At 54.0% G+C, this 15,402-nt stretch overlaps 2 protein-coding genes and 1 long non-coding RNA gene across 4 annotated transcripts in view; 1 reads left to right on the top strand and 2 right to left on the bottom strand.

Annotated features, from left to right (window-relative positions):
• The window catches only part of LOC311425477 (uncharacterized protein), a 28,788-nt gene extending 25,148 nt beyond the window's left edge, over positions 1-3,640 (bottom strand). Inside the window, exons 1-4 of one of the 2 annotated variants that reach the window (XM_084501388.1) lie at positions 3,454-3,640; positions 3,198-3,254; positions 2,724-3,017; positions 2,160-2,204 (exon numbers count right to left, since the gene is read on the bottom strand). In XM_084501388.1, coding sequence (XP_084357514.1) covers positions 2,160-2,204; positions 2,724-3,017; positions 3,198-3,254; positions 3,454-3,520 — 463 coding nt within the window. In that variant the 5' untranslated portion in view covers positions 3,521-3,640. Of the gene's footprint in view, positions 1-2,159; positions 2,205-2,723; positions 3,018-3,121; positions 3,341-3,453 lie in introns of those variants that run through there. The other variant, XM_084501377.1, reaches the window with a different exon arrangement.
• Positions 36-2,359, bottom strand: LOC311425507. The gene is made up of 4 exons (XR_014686354.1): positions 1,954-2,359; positions 1,350-1,405; positions 511-542; positions 36-392 (listed from the first exon to the last, which is right to left on the bottom strand). It is a non-coding gene; the product is annotated as an uncharacterized lncRNA (long non-coding RNA).
• Positions 3,641-8,861: 5,221 nt separating the features above from the next.
• Positions 8,862-15,402, top strand: part of LOC311425505 (uncharacterized protein) — a 43,665-nt gene continuing 37,124 nt past the window's right edge. The window contains exon 1 of the mRNA XM_084501455.1: positions 8,862-8,978. The gene's annotated coding sequence lies outside the window, so the exon portion shown is untranslated. The remainder of the gene's footprint in view (positions 8,979-15,402) is intronic.

Genomic DNA, 15,402 nt, shown 5'->3' with positions numbered 1-15,402 from the left:
TGACATTATAATGCAACTTAGGTGTACACGACATCCACTGAGAACAGCGAGAGGTTTCCTTTCATTCAGAAAAAATCAATACACTCACAGTAAGATTTGGTATAGCTCATATATTTTAGAAGTATTATTGTCTTGTAGATGGAGGTGTGAGTCCCATATTGTCTTGGCTAGACACTCACAGCCCTTCCCTGTGACAAAAAAAAAAAAACAAACAAAGAAGACCAAAGTGCACTCCCAGCCCCGCGTTATGGCTGCACAAACCCTCTTGAACAGAGCAAAGGTAGCTGTGGGCAAGGCTCCTGTGCCCTTGCCCTGTGGTAGCGCTATCTGATCTGGGTGCGGGTCACCGTGGCATATGTCATGGTGTTTCTCATGTGCTGCACGGGAGGAGGCTTTAGGGGGAAAAGAAACCCTGTTACTTCAGCTGCTGACTGTGAGCCCTGCACAATGAGCAGGCACGAGGCTGCAGGAGTGCAGAAAGGAGCTGTGCACAGCTGTGCCACAACTCACCCTGTCCCGTCGAACGTGGGCGATGGTGGAGTCTGTGGGAGCAAAAAATACACACCATGAGCCCTTGCTGCCTGTTGCTGGAGGGCTGAAACTCACACTGACCTTGGGCATCAGCTGCCTGTGGTCAGCTCTCAATGCCTGGCCACATTTCCTCTCCCATCACCCTGATCTGGGATGAAAATTATGCAGAGCAGATGGAGCAGAGATGCTGAGGTTTTGGTGTATTTCCAGCTTTCTGTGGCATCTCCTCTCTTTGCACAGCCAGTACACCTTGCGAGCTGCTCTGTGCAGGCGTGGAAAACCAAGGTCATGCTGCAACATGAGCGAGGTGCAAGTAGGGTGGGGATATATCTATAGCCTGTCACCCAACCACAACATCCTCCCTTGGCTGCTGCCTGTGGTTTCAGAGCAAGCTCTAAAATGTTTTCCCCACCAGGGCAAGGAGCCACATCCTTCATTGCTACGTGGTGCTTTTTGCTTCTCTGAGCAGAAATTCCTCTGACAGGAAACTGAAGAAAGGACAAACGCAGAGGCTGGAGTGGGGGAAATGCAGCCTGGGGCCGGAGCTGGTGTGGAAGGACCCCCCAAGCAAATGGGCTTTGTCCCTGGGAGCACTGGGATGCTGCCATGTCCCTTCTGCAGGCAGCAGCCACGATCAGCATGCAAGGAAGAAGCAGGACATGAGGTGCTGGAGAGAAACCTGCCCTTGATGAACGGGCAGGGATTTTGTATGTCCCAGTGGGAAACGAAGTGGTGGGATCGCATGGGGAATGTATAAGCAGGGGTGACCATGGTCAGAGGGGCATGTGTCTTCCCCCAAGGGAGGAGGTAGTACTCACACTGGATGTCACCATAGTTGGTGTCTTCCATCTGTGGTCTGTCAACGTGCTGATGCCTGGAGAGGAATGGAATCATTCTGGAGTGTGCATTTGTGGACAAGAGGCACTGTGAGAGACTCTTTTGGGCGGTGCTTTCCTACATGAGGTATTGAGCTGAAATCCACGCCTTGACAAACCCTGTCCTCCGTGCTCCAGCACAAGGAATGCAGCCTCACACACACAGAGAACGCTGCCCCTGGCCAAGGAGCACCCCAGGGCCCCACCATGCCCCCAACTCCCTCCTGCAAACCCCACAGCCAGGAGTCCTTGGTGCTCACCTTGGGCATCTCCCTCTGCAGGCACCTGCAAGAAGAACAGGGGCTGAGGTGCACAGGCCAAGGTGCTGCCCAGCCCTGGCTCCCATCTTGGGGCTGGAAGATGAAGGCTGAAGCTCCCCAGCTCCCTCAGCAGCCTCCCCATCTGGGCTGCCCACAGCCATCGCCCCCAGGCACCAGCCCCAGCTGTGCACCCCCAGGTTCACCCCACTGCCCTTCCCACTGCCCCAGCCCCGCAGCAGGACCCCTACGGCCTCAGCCTTTCCCCCCACTTTCCCCCACTCCCTCACCTTTCCTGATGGCAAACCAGCTGCCTGCAGCCAGGAGGACGAGGCTGACGGCCGCCACTGCCAGCACTGTGCCTGTGGGGAGAGTGTGTGGGAGCCAGGCATGGGGAACCGGGCGACAGAGGGTGTGAGGGCAGCGGGGTGTGATGGGGAGAGGCAGGGAGCAGGACATGCCCATGTAACCGGCACACCCTCACGCTTGTCCTCACCTGTGGAGCTCTGGATATCAGTAGTGGTCTCACCAGCACCTGCGTCTTGGGTCAAAAGGGGTTTTTCTTAGTGGGGCCAAGACCTGACACACCGCCACACGCGAGTCCTTTTTCTTCCTGTTTGTTCTTTCTGAGCAGGCACCTTTCTGTGTCTCAAACCAGCACCACTGTGCTCTCCCTTCTGGAACCATCCCACACTGTTGCTGATGTACAGGCAATAGCCTGTCTCATGACAATCAAACCACTTCCCCAACCATAGGCTCATCAATGTACAGGGCAGATCTTGGAACATGCCGGGCTCAACCCAGGGTCCATCAACATCCCCAGCTCTTGCTCTCTCTGCATAGGAACTGCACAGCCCCATGCCTCAGCCGTGGTGTTGCTGCAGGGATGGGGACAGTGCTTGAGAGCAGCTTTCTCTCTGTAGGGGCTGCCTCTGAGGAGAGGGAACACTCCCGAGGGGGAACCACCCCAGAGCCATGCCCTGCCTGCTGCAGCACACAGCTCCAGCTTCAGCAGTTTTCCAAAACCTTCTACCCTCACCACCCTGGGGCTGTGTCTCACCTGCCACAGACAAGGTCCGGGGAGCACTGAGAGCAGAGTTTCTCACCCTGTTTTTCTTGTTCTTTTGCTGGTACCCACACGTATACGTCCTAGCACTTCTGGAGGTGATGTTCAGGACCAGAGCGTAGATGACCTTGCCCTGCTGGGCTTGCAGGCTGAACTCCTCCAGCCCATTCTTGCAGAAGACAACTCGTGTGGCAGGAAACTGCCAATCAATGGCACACTGAAAGAAAATTATTTCCCCCTCCTTGGCTCTGGAAGTGTTGAGGTACAGGACTGGAGCCTGGTTGTTACCTGGAGAGAAGGCAGAAGGATTCCCCAGGCAAGCGTTAGTGATTGCTGGGTGACAAAACCAAGTGCATGCCAAGGCTGGAAGAATCTGCTCTCTTGGGGCTTACAGGGGGAATTGTGAGGGAATAACCCCTTCTCTCTTCCCATCTCTTTCCATAGGACAAGGTCATTTTTGTGACCCACCTCCATGTTCCCGAAATCCTGGAGAGCTGCAGATGTCCTGGGTAGTCACGCCAGCACCTGCAGCATGGGGCAGAGACAGCTTTGCTTAGAGGGGTCATGGCGTCCTGCTTTCCCCCAAACAACTCTGCCCCACAGTGCTGCATACCTGCCTGCACACACTGTCCCCATCCTCCCCTGTGCCCACCACGGGCCTATCCTGCCCCCAGCAGCAGCCCTCCAGCCCTAACCCCCCACACTCAACAATGCCCCAACTCACAGATCACGAGCAGCAGGACGGCAGTGCCAGAAGGAGACAGCCTTGCCCATGGCGCCTGCCCCAGCATCTTTTTGGTTGCTGCTTTTGGGGAGCAGCGTCTGCTTCAGGTGTCTGCTTTGCTGTGAGCTGGGGATGGAGGGACAGAGGCTTGAAGTGCAGCTGGGAGCTGTGCTGTGGGCTTTCTGAGGCCACCTGAGCCTGGCCCACAGCCAGAGGCTCATCAATGAGTAACCTGTCTCAGCCCCTGCTACATCCGCTGCTTTTGTTGAGCCCCCACTGTTATTTCTGTCCTCTCACACACCGCAACTCTTGCTGTTTTTATCTGTATCTCAAGGGCAGTGTTCTTCCTACATGGCCTCCTGGCCCTTTTCCCTTTGCCAGATTTGTCTCGTAGTTTTGCAGCTCTCCAAGAAGCTAGGAAGCATGTACAGCTTCTCCCAAATACATTTCTGTCCCTTCCACTACTGCATCCGCTGCCGATGCTCAGCCCCTGTACTCTTGTTGCTTGTGCAATGCTGTGCAGCCTGAGCCCTTCTGCCAGCCAGTCGTACTATTATCATCATTATTGTTATTGTTATTGTTGTAATAAATGGCTCAGTCTTCAAAATAGGACTATAATCAACGTTTACAATTTATTAAAGGAATAGAGGTAAGCAAACAGCGCTGGGTGTGCCGGGAGTCTCTGCTCCACCAAGACGCACACCAGTTACATCAAGCAGCTGATTTTTATGCTCCTAGGCATAATATATATTCATTACTACTTCTGAAAAAACAGGGTTATTATAATTAGTTTCCGGAATCCAAACCCTCCTACTGGAGCATGCGTATCAGTCTCTGGTGGTCCCTCTAGGGGTCTCTCATGCTGAAGGCTCCTAGTCTTCCTCCCTCTTGTCCTTCTGCTTTGTCCAACTTGGCCGGATGTCAGAGACTTGTGCAGCATCCCCTGCAAGCTTTGTCTTTGAGTCGTTCTTCAGCTTTCTCCTTCTCCTTAATCTCCTGGCCAGATATCAGAGACTTGCATAGTGTCCAGTGAAATAGTCGTAATAGTTAACAGTTATTCTGAAACCCTCCCAGATATCATAGACTTCAACGAAAAGCCTACAAATACACTTCCCTTGTATTTCCTCTAGCAATTGCGTGAAAAGGCCAAAGTTGTCCCTACTGAAGTCCAGGGTTGCGATTCTGCTTGGTATTCTGTTCCTGCCACATGAGGTCCTGAACTGCACCATCTCATGGTCTCTGCAACCAAGGTTGCCCTCTACCTTCAGCCTTGATAAGAGGAGGCTGAGAGGAGACCTTATCAATGTATACAAATATCCTAAGTGTGGGAGACAGTGGGATTTGGCCAACTTCTTTTCAGTTGTTTCTGGGCATAGGAGAAGTGGCAATGGTCAAAAAATGGAGCACTGGAAGTTCCGCACCAACATGCGAAAGAACTTCTTCACAGTGAGGGTGACAGAGCACTGGAACATGCTGCCCAGGGAGCTTGTGGACTCTCTTTCTCTGGAGATATTCAATTCCTGTCTGGATGGCTACCTGGGCAACCTGCTGTAGGCTAACTGCATTGGCAGGGGGGTTGGACCCGATGATCTCTTGAGATCCCTTTCAACCCCTAAAATTTGTGATTCTGTGATTCAGAATCAACCAACCCCTACTTGTTTTTGACAAGATCTAGCAGCACTCCTCTCCCAGTTGGCACGTTCACCATTTCCATCAGGAAGTTATCATCAATGCACTGGAGGAATCAATACTGGAGGAACTTCCTGGACTGTGGGTGACTGGCTGAATAAGCCTGCCAGCAAATGTCAGGGTAGTTGAAATCTCCCGTGATAACCAGGGCCTGTGATCAAGCGGCTGTTCTCAGATGCCTGTAGAAGGCCTCGTCAGCTTCCTCATCCTGGTCTAGTGGTCTGTAACAGACACGCACAACAGCATCCCCCATGCCAGCCTGCCCTTAATTCTCACCCACAGACTCTCAACTCGCTCCTCATCTGCCCCTGGACAGTACTCAATACAATGGAGTTGCTCTCTCACTTGAAGAGCAGTTCCGCCACCTCACCTTGCTGGCCTGTCTTCCTGAGCAGGACATAGCCATCCATGACCACATTCCAGCCATGTGAGCTGTCCCAACATGTCCCTGTAACTGCCACCAGATCTCAGTCTTCTGACCAAACACAGATTTCTAACTCCTCCTGCTTATTCCCCATGCCACACGCATCGGTGTCTAGGCACTTCAGGGAAGGAGCTGAGCATGATGATTTCACCCCGAGATGGGTGGGAGGCCTCCTGGTCTTCATCTCTGTGGGGGCACTGCTCCGCTGGTACAAGCCCTACTACAACCCCATCCCCCTGCGGATATACATGTAGCTAGAAGCTCTCCAAATGAGCCCTGCTAATTGCTGTCACAGAACCCTCTGGACTCTGTGAGATAAACCTTTCCCAAGTATTCCTCTCAGGCCTGGTGTCTTATAACACCAGCCATTACCAAATAACCCAAAGCTGGGCCTGTAGCACCAGTCACGGAGCCAAGCATTTATGGACCAGATCCTTCTATTCCACACAATGTCACCACCCCAGAAAGGATGGAGGGAAGAGAAAGGGACTTGTACTACAGACTCTTTCACCAACCGTCCCAAGGCCTTGAAAGCTTTCTTCATTCCCCTCAGACTACAGGACGCAGCTTCCTCCACAGCTGTCTGCAATATTGTCGGTAGATAGTAGTATGTGAAGCAGAGCAGGCTGATGAGTGTCCTGGTGATGTCTCTGATCCAGGCTCTGATAGACCACAGACTTCCCTGGGAATGAAGGGAATGCTCAGTGTCCTCATGGCCAGTCCTCAGTCAGTTTGGGTGCTCTCCTTTCAGTACTCCTTGGACCCTGTCTGTGCCAGATGAGACACGACGCTTCATCAGGGCTGTGGGGTCAGTGGGACGTGGACAGTGCAGAAGCTGGAGCTGTGTGCTTCATCATACAGGGCATGGCTCATGTGTGATTCCCCCTTGGGAGTGTTCCCCCTACTCCACAGGAGACCCTGGATGGAGAAGTGCCTCAAGAGTTCCCCTGTGTAGTGGGTTTACGTGGCAAGGTTTTGGTAGCAGGGTGCCATAGGGGTGGTTTATGTGAGAAAGATCTAGAAGCTGCCTCATATTTGGGAAGGGCCCCATTGTTTTCCAGAGCTGAGCCAATAAGTGATGTTGTTTTGCTCCTCTGTGAGAGCATATTTAAGACAGGGAAAAAAAACGCTGCGCCACACAGCAGTTGGGAGAGTGAAGGGTGTGAGGAACAGCCTTGCAGGTGACAAGGTCAGTGTAGAAGGAGGGGGAGAGGTGTTCCAGGTGCCGGAGCAGAAGTCCCCTGCGGCCTGTGAGGACCATGGTGAAGCAGGATGTCCCCCTGCAGCCCATGGAGTACCATGGTGGAGCAGGGTTCCACGCTGCAGCCCGTGGAGGAGACCACGGTGGAGCAGGTGGCCCTGCACCGATGGAGGTTGCCATCTGTGGAAGACCCCTGCCTGAGCAGATTCTGGGCCAGATCTGTAGCCTGTGGAGAGGAGCCCACGCAGGAGCAGGTGACCTGGCAGGAGCTGCTGCCCGTAGGGGAGCCAGGTTGGAGCAGTTTTCTCCTGAGGGATGGACCCCGTGGTACGGACCCATATCTGGAGCAGTTCTTGAAGAGCTGCTGCCTGTGGGAAGCCCACGCTGGATCAGTTCATCAAGGACTGCATCCCGTGGGTGGGACCCACAGAGTGACGGAGGAGCAGCGGAGAAGAAGCGCTGTAGACTGACCATAATTCCCATTCCCCCGTTCCCCTGTGCCGCTCGGGGGGAGGAAGAGGAAGAGGGTGGATGGGGGGGAAGGTGCTTTTGGTTTCTTTCCTTTGTTTCTCACTTCTCTAGCTTGTTAGTAATGAGCAATAAATCTTACCATCTTCTTATGCTGTCTGTTTTGCCCGTTACAATAATTATTGCATGATTTTTCTCGTCCTTATCTCAACCCTTGAGCCCTTTTCACATATTTTCTCCCCATTCCTCTTTGAGGAGGGGGAGTGAGAGAGCGGCTGTGGTGCAGCTTGGCTGCCCACTCGAGCGGAACCACGACACCTTGTACCTGCAGTAGCACCGCTGGTGAGACATGGGGCTCTGCAGTGCCCATGTAAAAAAAATCAAGGGCTGGGGATATCAGTAGGCCCTGGCCTGTGCCACTACTGCTCCAAGCTCTCCCTCACACTTTTACTAACCTCTGTATGGGAATTTACATGAGCTCGGTTGTTAATGCTCACCATGTATTCAAGGAAGCAAGACACGAGCTTAGGGTCTGCTCAGTATCTGGGATTGTCCCAGCAAAGAGATCCAGAAACTCACAGCATGTTCATGTCTCCCACAGGCAGCAGCCCCTCACACAAGGCCCAGCTCCCTTCCAGAGGTGAGACATTGCTCATCAGCCCTTCCTGGCACAGCCGTCCTCCAAGGCTTGCCTTGGCCACACTGTGTTCCTCTTCTCTCCCAGGGTCAGCCATGCCCCTGGAGGTCTGGATCCTGCGCTCTGCCCTCAGCCTGCTCCTGCTGCTGTCTGCCCCCATCATCACCCTCCTCCTGGAGAGATGCAGCCAGGTTGCCAGTGTTGCCAGGCAGCCTGGAGACGTCCCTGTCCCCATGGTGCTCTGATGTCCTCCTGGGCTCCATGCTGTCCCCAGTCTGCTCCCTCATGCTAAGAGCATGACCCCCACACATTTGTCAGACTCCCGCTGCCGTTGGTCTCAAGACAGCTGGGGAAGCATGCCTAAGGGATGTGCTGTCACTGCTCTGCTTCCCTTGGCTCAGCGCCTTCCTTCGAGGAAGGGAATTGAGATAGCAGCGTGGGGGAGCTCAGGTGCCTTCAACACGAAGCCTCTGCCTTTCCTGGTTGTTGTGTGGTCGCATGAGGGTCAAAGTGTGGGTGCAGATGACTCCCAAAGTGCTGTGCTGGTAGCACTATGGCCCCAGCTGAGACTCCCTGAGAGTTCTTCATCAGCTGATTCACCAACAGGATGAAGGAGAAATCTGCCCACAGCCTTGGCAACTGCCCCAGAGCACTGGCATCACTTTGGCCTTGGTGCAGGATTCCCCTGATGCCATCATTTGTGTAGACATTGAAGAGAAGCAGAGTGACGTATTCAGAAGAGAGCAAATCCGAGTGGGGACAAGTGGCAGGAGCTCTTTACAGGGACACTAGTGTATGCTGCAGTGTGTGAGAGGAGAGAAAAAACAGTGGGGGCTCAACAAAAGCAGCGGATGTAGCAGGTTCTTAGATAAGGCCCCCTCTGATGAGAGCCTCTGGCTGTGGGCCAGGCTCAGGTGGCCACAGAAAGCTAACAGCACAGCCCCCAGCTGAACCGCAAGCCTCTGCCCCACCGTCCCAGGCTCAGAGCAAAGCAGAAACACGAAGCAGACGCTGCTCCGCAAAAGCAGCGCCCCAAAAGATGCTGGGGCAGGCACCATGGGTCAGGCTGTCTCCTTCTGGCACTGCCGTCCTGCTGCTGGCACTCTGTGAGTTGGGGCATTGCTGGGTGTGGGGGCTGAGGGCTGGAGAGCTGCTGGTGGGGGCAGGACAGGCCAGTGGTGGGCAGAGGGGAGGATGGGGACAGCGTGTGTGGGGCAGTGATGCAGCAGTGTGGGGCAGAGTTGCTCTGGGGAAAGGAGGATGGGGATGGCTTTCTCCAAGTATAATACACATTTGAGCAAGGGGCACGCTTCTCCAGCACCATAAATTTTCTGGCGTGTTGTTCTGAGACTCTAGGACTGCTGAATTTTTTAAGGAGATATGGGATTCACCTGGAACAAGACATCCACCCAAAATGGGATTGGAAGTGGCATTGTTTGAGGGCATATTGAAGAGATACAGCTTGAGAACACGCAGATGTAATGATGCCTGCTTAGCAGTGAGGGTTTGGTCAGGGGGGATATGGGAGCAGGGAAATCAGGATGAGCCTGGACACTGCTCCTCTCAGCAAATCCCTCTCTGCCCCTTGGTACAGGTGGCAGCATGACCTCCCAGGACATCTGCAGCTCCCCAGGTACTCGTGAGTCCTTCCCTCCCAGACCCAGGGCACTTGGAAGCCCAACCACTGTGAGCTCTGCCCTATGGCAGCCCTTCACTGCTGTGTCTCCTGCAGGGGATCTCCCAGCTCCTGCTCTCCAAATGAACTCAACTTCTGCTCAGCCAGGTACCACAGTTGTGCTCCAGTGTATACTCTCTGTGGCGTCACATGTAAGACGAATCATCATCTGCAAGGATGGGATGGAGGCGTACAGCCAGAAAGCCCAGCAAGGGCAGTTGAGCTACTCCCTGGTCCTGAACATCACGTCAAGAAGCGCAGGAAGATATACATGTGGGTACGAGGCGTTGAATGAGAAGAAACATGTGAGCTCTGCCCTCAGTGTTGGCCAAATCCTGGATGTCCCTGGTGAGACACATCCCCAGGCTGGAGGGGTGAGAAGGGACGGAGGCACTTGCCACCACATGGCTGTGCTGAGGCTGGAGCTGTGTGCTGCAGCAGGCTCTGGGGTGGGTCCCTCACGGGAGTGTTCCCTCTCCTCCAAGGCAGCCCCTAGAGAGAGAGAGTTGATCTCAAGGAGTCCCCCTGTCCCTGTAGCACCACCTCTGCTGCAGAGATGGGGCTGTGCAGGGCTCAGGCACAGAGAGCAAGGGCTGTGGATGTGGATGAATGCTGGATGAGCCAGGGATGCTGCAAGGTCTGCCCTGTGCATTGATGAGCCTATGGCAGGGCAAGTGGGATGAGTGTCATGAGCTGGGCAAGGACACAGCAGTGAGGACATGGCAAGGACCCAGCAGCAGGGACATGGGCACAAGTGTGTGGGTGACCCAGCTCTCACTCCCTCTAAGCAAAACCCTCTGTGCCCCAAGGTGCAGGTGCTGGCGTGACCACCCAGGACTTCTGCAGCTCCGCAGGTGAGGCTGAGCGTGGGGATGTGTGACTGAAGAGAGGTGTGTGTGGGGTGGTGATGGCAAGGGAGAGGGAATTTGTTCTCTGGGCGAGAGCTCCTGGGAAGGAATCACTTCCCTACATGGAACACAAAGCATTTTGTGCCCAGTTCTGGGATTCCCTGTAGAAGAGGGGCAGAGAACTACTGGAGAGAGTCTAGAGGAAGGCTGCAAAATGATCAGAGGACTGGAGCCAAGAGAACAGAGCCTGTATAGCCTGGAAAAGAGGAGACTGAGGGGAGACCTCATCCATGTCTAAAAATATCTGAGGGGAGGGTGTTGAGAAGATGGAGCTGGTCTCTTTTTGGTTGTGCCCAGGGAAAGGGCGAGAGACAATGGGCTCAAATTGGGGCACAGAAAGTTCCATCTGAATATGAGGGGCATTTCTTTACTGGGAGGGTGACAGAGCACTGGAACAGGCTGCCCAGAAACGCTGTGAAGTCTCCTCTGCAGATATTCCAAATCCACCTGGATGCCATTCTGTTCAGTCTGTCCTAGCTGATCCTGCTCAGCAGAAGGCTGGACTCCATGACTTTCAGAGGTCCCTTCCAACCTTGGCCATTCTGTGATTGTGGGATCCTCTAGCCCCCAGAATCACAGACAGATGAGAGTGGTGGTGCCATATTTAATCGGCAGGCACACCTTGGTCAAGCTATACTTAACCACTCACGAGGGAATTTAGACAGCAGATCCATGGGGCCCATGTTGGCACAACAGCTGCGGGCACTTTTATGCCTTCCGTGGGGATGGTGCTGGCTGTTGGTTGAGGGATGTGGCCATGGGGCTGAGGCTTATTCTGGGAAGGATCTGGGTGCACAGTAGACACTAAGCGTGTCCTTTTGTCCTGCCAGGCAATGTGGTGAGTTCCCCAGCAAGTCCATCACCCCCAGGTGAGTGATTCCCTCCTACACCCCCAGAGGCCTGAGCATGGGGAGTGGGCGTGCTGTGCTTCCTTCCCCAGGACATGGGGACAAACAGGAGCTTTACCAGACAGGAGCTGTGCCAGCTGCATGGGCACGTCCTGCTCCCTGCCTCTCCCCATCACACCCCGCTGCCCTCACACCCTCTGTCCCACAGCTCCACATGCCTGGCTCCCGCACGCCCTCCCCAAAACCATGGTGCTTGCAGTGGCGGCTGTCGGCTTTGTCCTTCTGGTTGCAGGCAGCTGGTTTGCCATCAAGAAAGGTGAGGGAGTGGGGGAAGGCAGGGGGAAAGGCTGAGGCCGTGGGGATTCTGCTGTAGGGCTGGTGCAGTGGGAAAGGTGGTGGTGGGGAACCTGGGGGTGCACAGCTGGGGCAGACGGTGCCTGGGGGTGATGGCTGTGGGCAGCCCAGCTGGGGAGGCTGCTGAGGGAGCTGGGGAGCTTCCGCCTTCATCCCCCAGCCCCGAGATGGGAGCCAGGGCTGGGCAGCACCTTGGCCTGCGCACCTCAGCCCCTGTTCTTCTTGCAGGTGCCTGCAGAGGGAGATGCCCAAGGTGAGCACCAAGGGCTGCTGGCTGTGGGGTTTGCAGGAGGGAGTTGGGGGCATGGCGGGGCCCTGGGGTTCTCCTTGGATAGGGGCAGTGTTCTCTGTGTGTTTGTGGCTGCATTCCCTGTGCTGGAAGCAGGGAGGATGGGGCTTGCTATTTTCTGCACTCTGGTTCACCACATGATGTAGGAAAACACGACCCATGTGCGTTTCTCATGTGGCAACCTCACCACAAACGCACACCCTAGAGCTGTTCCATTCCTCTCCAGGCAGCAGCACGTTGACAGCCCACAGATGGTAACCACAGACCATGATGAAGTCTCATGTGAGTACTACGTCCTCCCTCGGAGGAAGCCGTGCACGCATCTCAGGTGGAATCCCAGCACTTCATATTCTACTGGGACATACAAAATCCCTGCCTGTTCATCAAGGCCCGTTTTCTCTCCAGCACCTCATGTCCTGCTTCTTCCTTGCTTGCAGAGTGCGGCTGCTGGCTGCACAAGGGACATGGCAGCATCCCAGTGTTCCCAGGGACAAAGCCCATTTGCCTTGTTGGTCCTTCCACACCAGCTCTGGCCTCAGGCTGCATTTCCCCTGCTTCAGCCTCTGCTTTTTTCCTTTCTTCAGTTTCTTTTACGTGTCATTTCTGCTTCAAGAACTACACAGAGCACATCACAGCAACGAAAGATGTGGCTCTGTTTCCTTGCACTGCTGGGGAAAACATTTTAGAGCTCATTCTGAAACCACAGGCAGCAGCCAAGGGAGGATGTTGTGGTTGGGCGACAGGCTATAGATATATACCTACTTAACGTGCATGTAGCTCAAGTTGCAGCTTGGCCTTGTTTACCCATGCCTGCACAGAGCAGTTTGCAAGTTGTGCAAAGAGAGGCGATGCCACAAAATGGTGGAAATACATCAAAACCTCAGCATCTCTGTTCCACTGCTGCTTAATGCACGTCCCAGATCAGGGTGATGGGAGGGGTCAGGCATTGAGTGTTAACCCCAGGCAGCTGATGCCCAAAGCTCGTGGGGGTTCACCCCCTCCAATCACCAAGGGCTCATGGTGTGTATTTTTTTGCTCCCACAGACTCTACCATCGCCCACGTTCGACGGGACAGGGTGAGTCATGGCACAGCTGTGCACAGCTCCTTTCTGCACTTCTGCAGCCTGGTGCCTGCTCATTGTGCAGGGCTCACAGTCAGCAGCTGAAGTAACAGGGTTTCTTTTCCTCCCTAAAACCTCATCCTGTGCAGCAGATGAGCGACCCCACGACATATGCCACAGTGACCCGCACCCAGATCCGATAGCGCTGCCACAGGGCAAGGGCACAGGAGCCTTGCCCACGGCTGCCTTTATTCTTTTGTAGGGGCTCTTGCAGCCATATCATGGGGCTGGGGGTTGCACTTTGGGCTTTTCTGTCACAGGGAAGGGCTGTGTGTGCCTAGCCAAGAGGTTGAAGGACTCATATCTCTGTTTCCAATAAATTAATACCTCTAAAATACATCAGGTGTACCAAGTAATAATATGAGTGTATCAATGGTTTTTCGTCATGTGAGACCAACTCCCTGTGCTCACTGGAAATTATGTATTCCTAAACTGCATGATAAAGTCACAGGGCTGGTCTTCCATGCACCCACACAGATGGACATTTGGACCTATAGGGACCGGTATCACTGCAGGGACGTGCTTGAATGTGTCTGCCAATTGATGTGTGCACTGCAGATGTGGTTTTGTTTAGAAGAAAACTGAACATTTCTGGATGTCCATAAATCCACGGGTCACGATGGGATGCTCAAGATGCTCATGCCAGGAGCTGAGGGAGTTGGTGGAAGTCATTGCTAAGCCATTATCCATCATCTGTGGTAAGTCATGGGCATCAGGAAAGGTGCCTGAGGACTGGAGGAAAGCAAATGTTAGTCCAGTCTTCCAAAGGGGAAAGAAGGGTGACCCAGGTAACTATAGATCAGTCAGCCTCACCTCCATCCCTGCAAAGCTGATGGAACAACTTAGCCTTGGTGTTGTCTCCATGCATAACAAGGATAAAAGTGTCATTAGGGGCAGTCAACATGGCTTCAGCAAGGGGAAGTCATGCTTGACCGAACTGAGAGCCTGTTATGAGGATATAACTGGGGGGATAGATGATATTAAAGCAATGGATGTGGTCTATCTTGATTTCAGTAAAGCCTTTGACACCATCTCCCATACACAGCATCCCCGCAGCTAACCTGAAGTGAGTGAAGGGTGATCTGGTAGTGAGGTGGACTGTGATCTGTCTGAAGGGAAGAAGCCAGAGGGTTTTGGTCAATGGGTTGGAGGCGAGTTGGAGGCCTGTATCTGGTGGAGTCCCTCAAGGGTCGGTACTGGGACTAGTACTTGTCAATACATTCTTCAATGACTTGGATGAGGGAATGTAGTGCACTGTCAGCAAGTTTGCTGATGATGCTAAACTGGGAGGAATGGCTGACACACCAGAAGGCTGTGCTGCCATCCAGTGAGACCTAGACAGGATGGAGAATTGGGTGGGGAGAAACGTAATGAAATCACATAATCAAAGAATCGTCTAGGTTGGAAGAGACCTTCAAGATCACCTAGTCCAACCTCTGACCTAATACTAACAAGTCCTTCACTAAACCGTATTTCTAAGCTCAACATCTAACCGTCTTTTAAAGACCTCCAGGGATGGGGAGTGAACCACTTCCCTGGGCAGCCCATTTCAATTCCTAACAACCCTTTGGTAAAGAAGTCCTTCCTAACATCCAACCTAAACCTCCCCTGGCACAACTTTAGCCCATTCCCCATCATCCTGTCACCAGGCACGTGTGTAGTGGGTTTACGTGGCAAGGTTTTGGTAGCAGGGGGCCATAGGGGTGGTTTATGTGAGAAAGATCTAGACGCTGCCCCATGTTTGGGAAGGGCCCCATTGTTTTCCAGAGCTGAGCCAATAAGCAATGTTGTTTTGCTCCTCTGTGAGAGCATATTTAAGACAAGAAAAAAAACGCTGCGCCACACAGCAGCTGGGAGAGTGAAGGGAGTGAGGAACAGCCTTGCAGGCACTAAGCGCAGTGAAGAAGGAGGGGGAGCAGAAGTCCCCTTCGGCCTGTGGTGAGGACCATGGTGAAGCAGGCTGTCCCCTGCAGCCCATGGAGGACCACAGTGGAGCAGGGTTCCACACTGCAGCCCGTGGAGGAGACCACGGTGGAGCAGGTGGCCCTGCACTGATGGAGGCTGCCATCTGTGGAAGACCCCTGCCCGAGCAGATTCCGGGCCGGACCTGTAGACCGTGGAGAGGAGACCACGCAGGAGCAGGTGACCCGGCAGGAGCTGCTGCCCGTAGGGGAGCCAGGTTGGAGCAGTTTTCTCCTGAGGGATGGACCCCGTGGTACGGACCCATATCTGGAGCAGTTCTGGAAGAGCTGCTGCCTGTGGGAAGCCCACACCGGATCAGTTCATCAAGGACTGCATCCCGTGGGTGGGACCCCACAGCACAGGGGACGAGAGT

Source organism: Aythya ferina, assembly GCF_964211825.1.
Source record: "Aythya ferina genome assembly, chromosome: 31".
Taxonomy (NCBI): domain Eukaryota; kingdom Metazoa; phylum Chordata; class Aves; order Anseriformes; family Anatidae; genus Aythya; species Aythya ferina.
The sequence above is the reverse complement of the archived record's forward strand: the minus strand, read 5'-3'. Positions and strand labels throughout refer to the sequence as shown.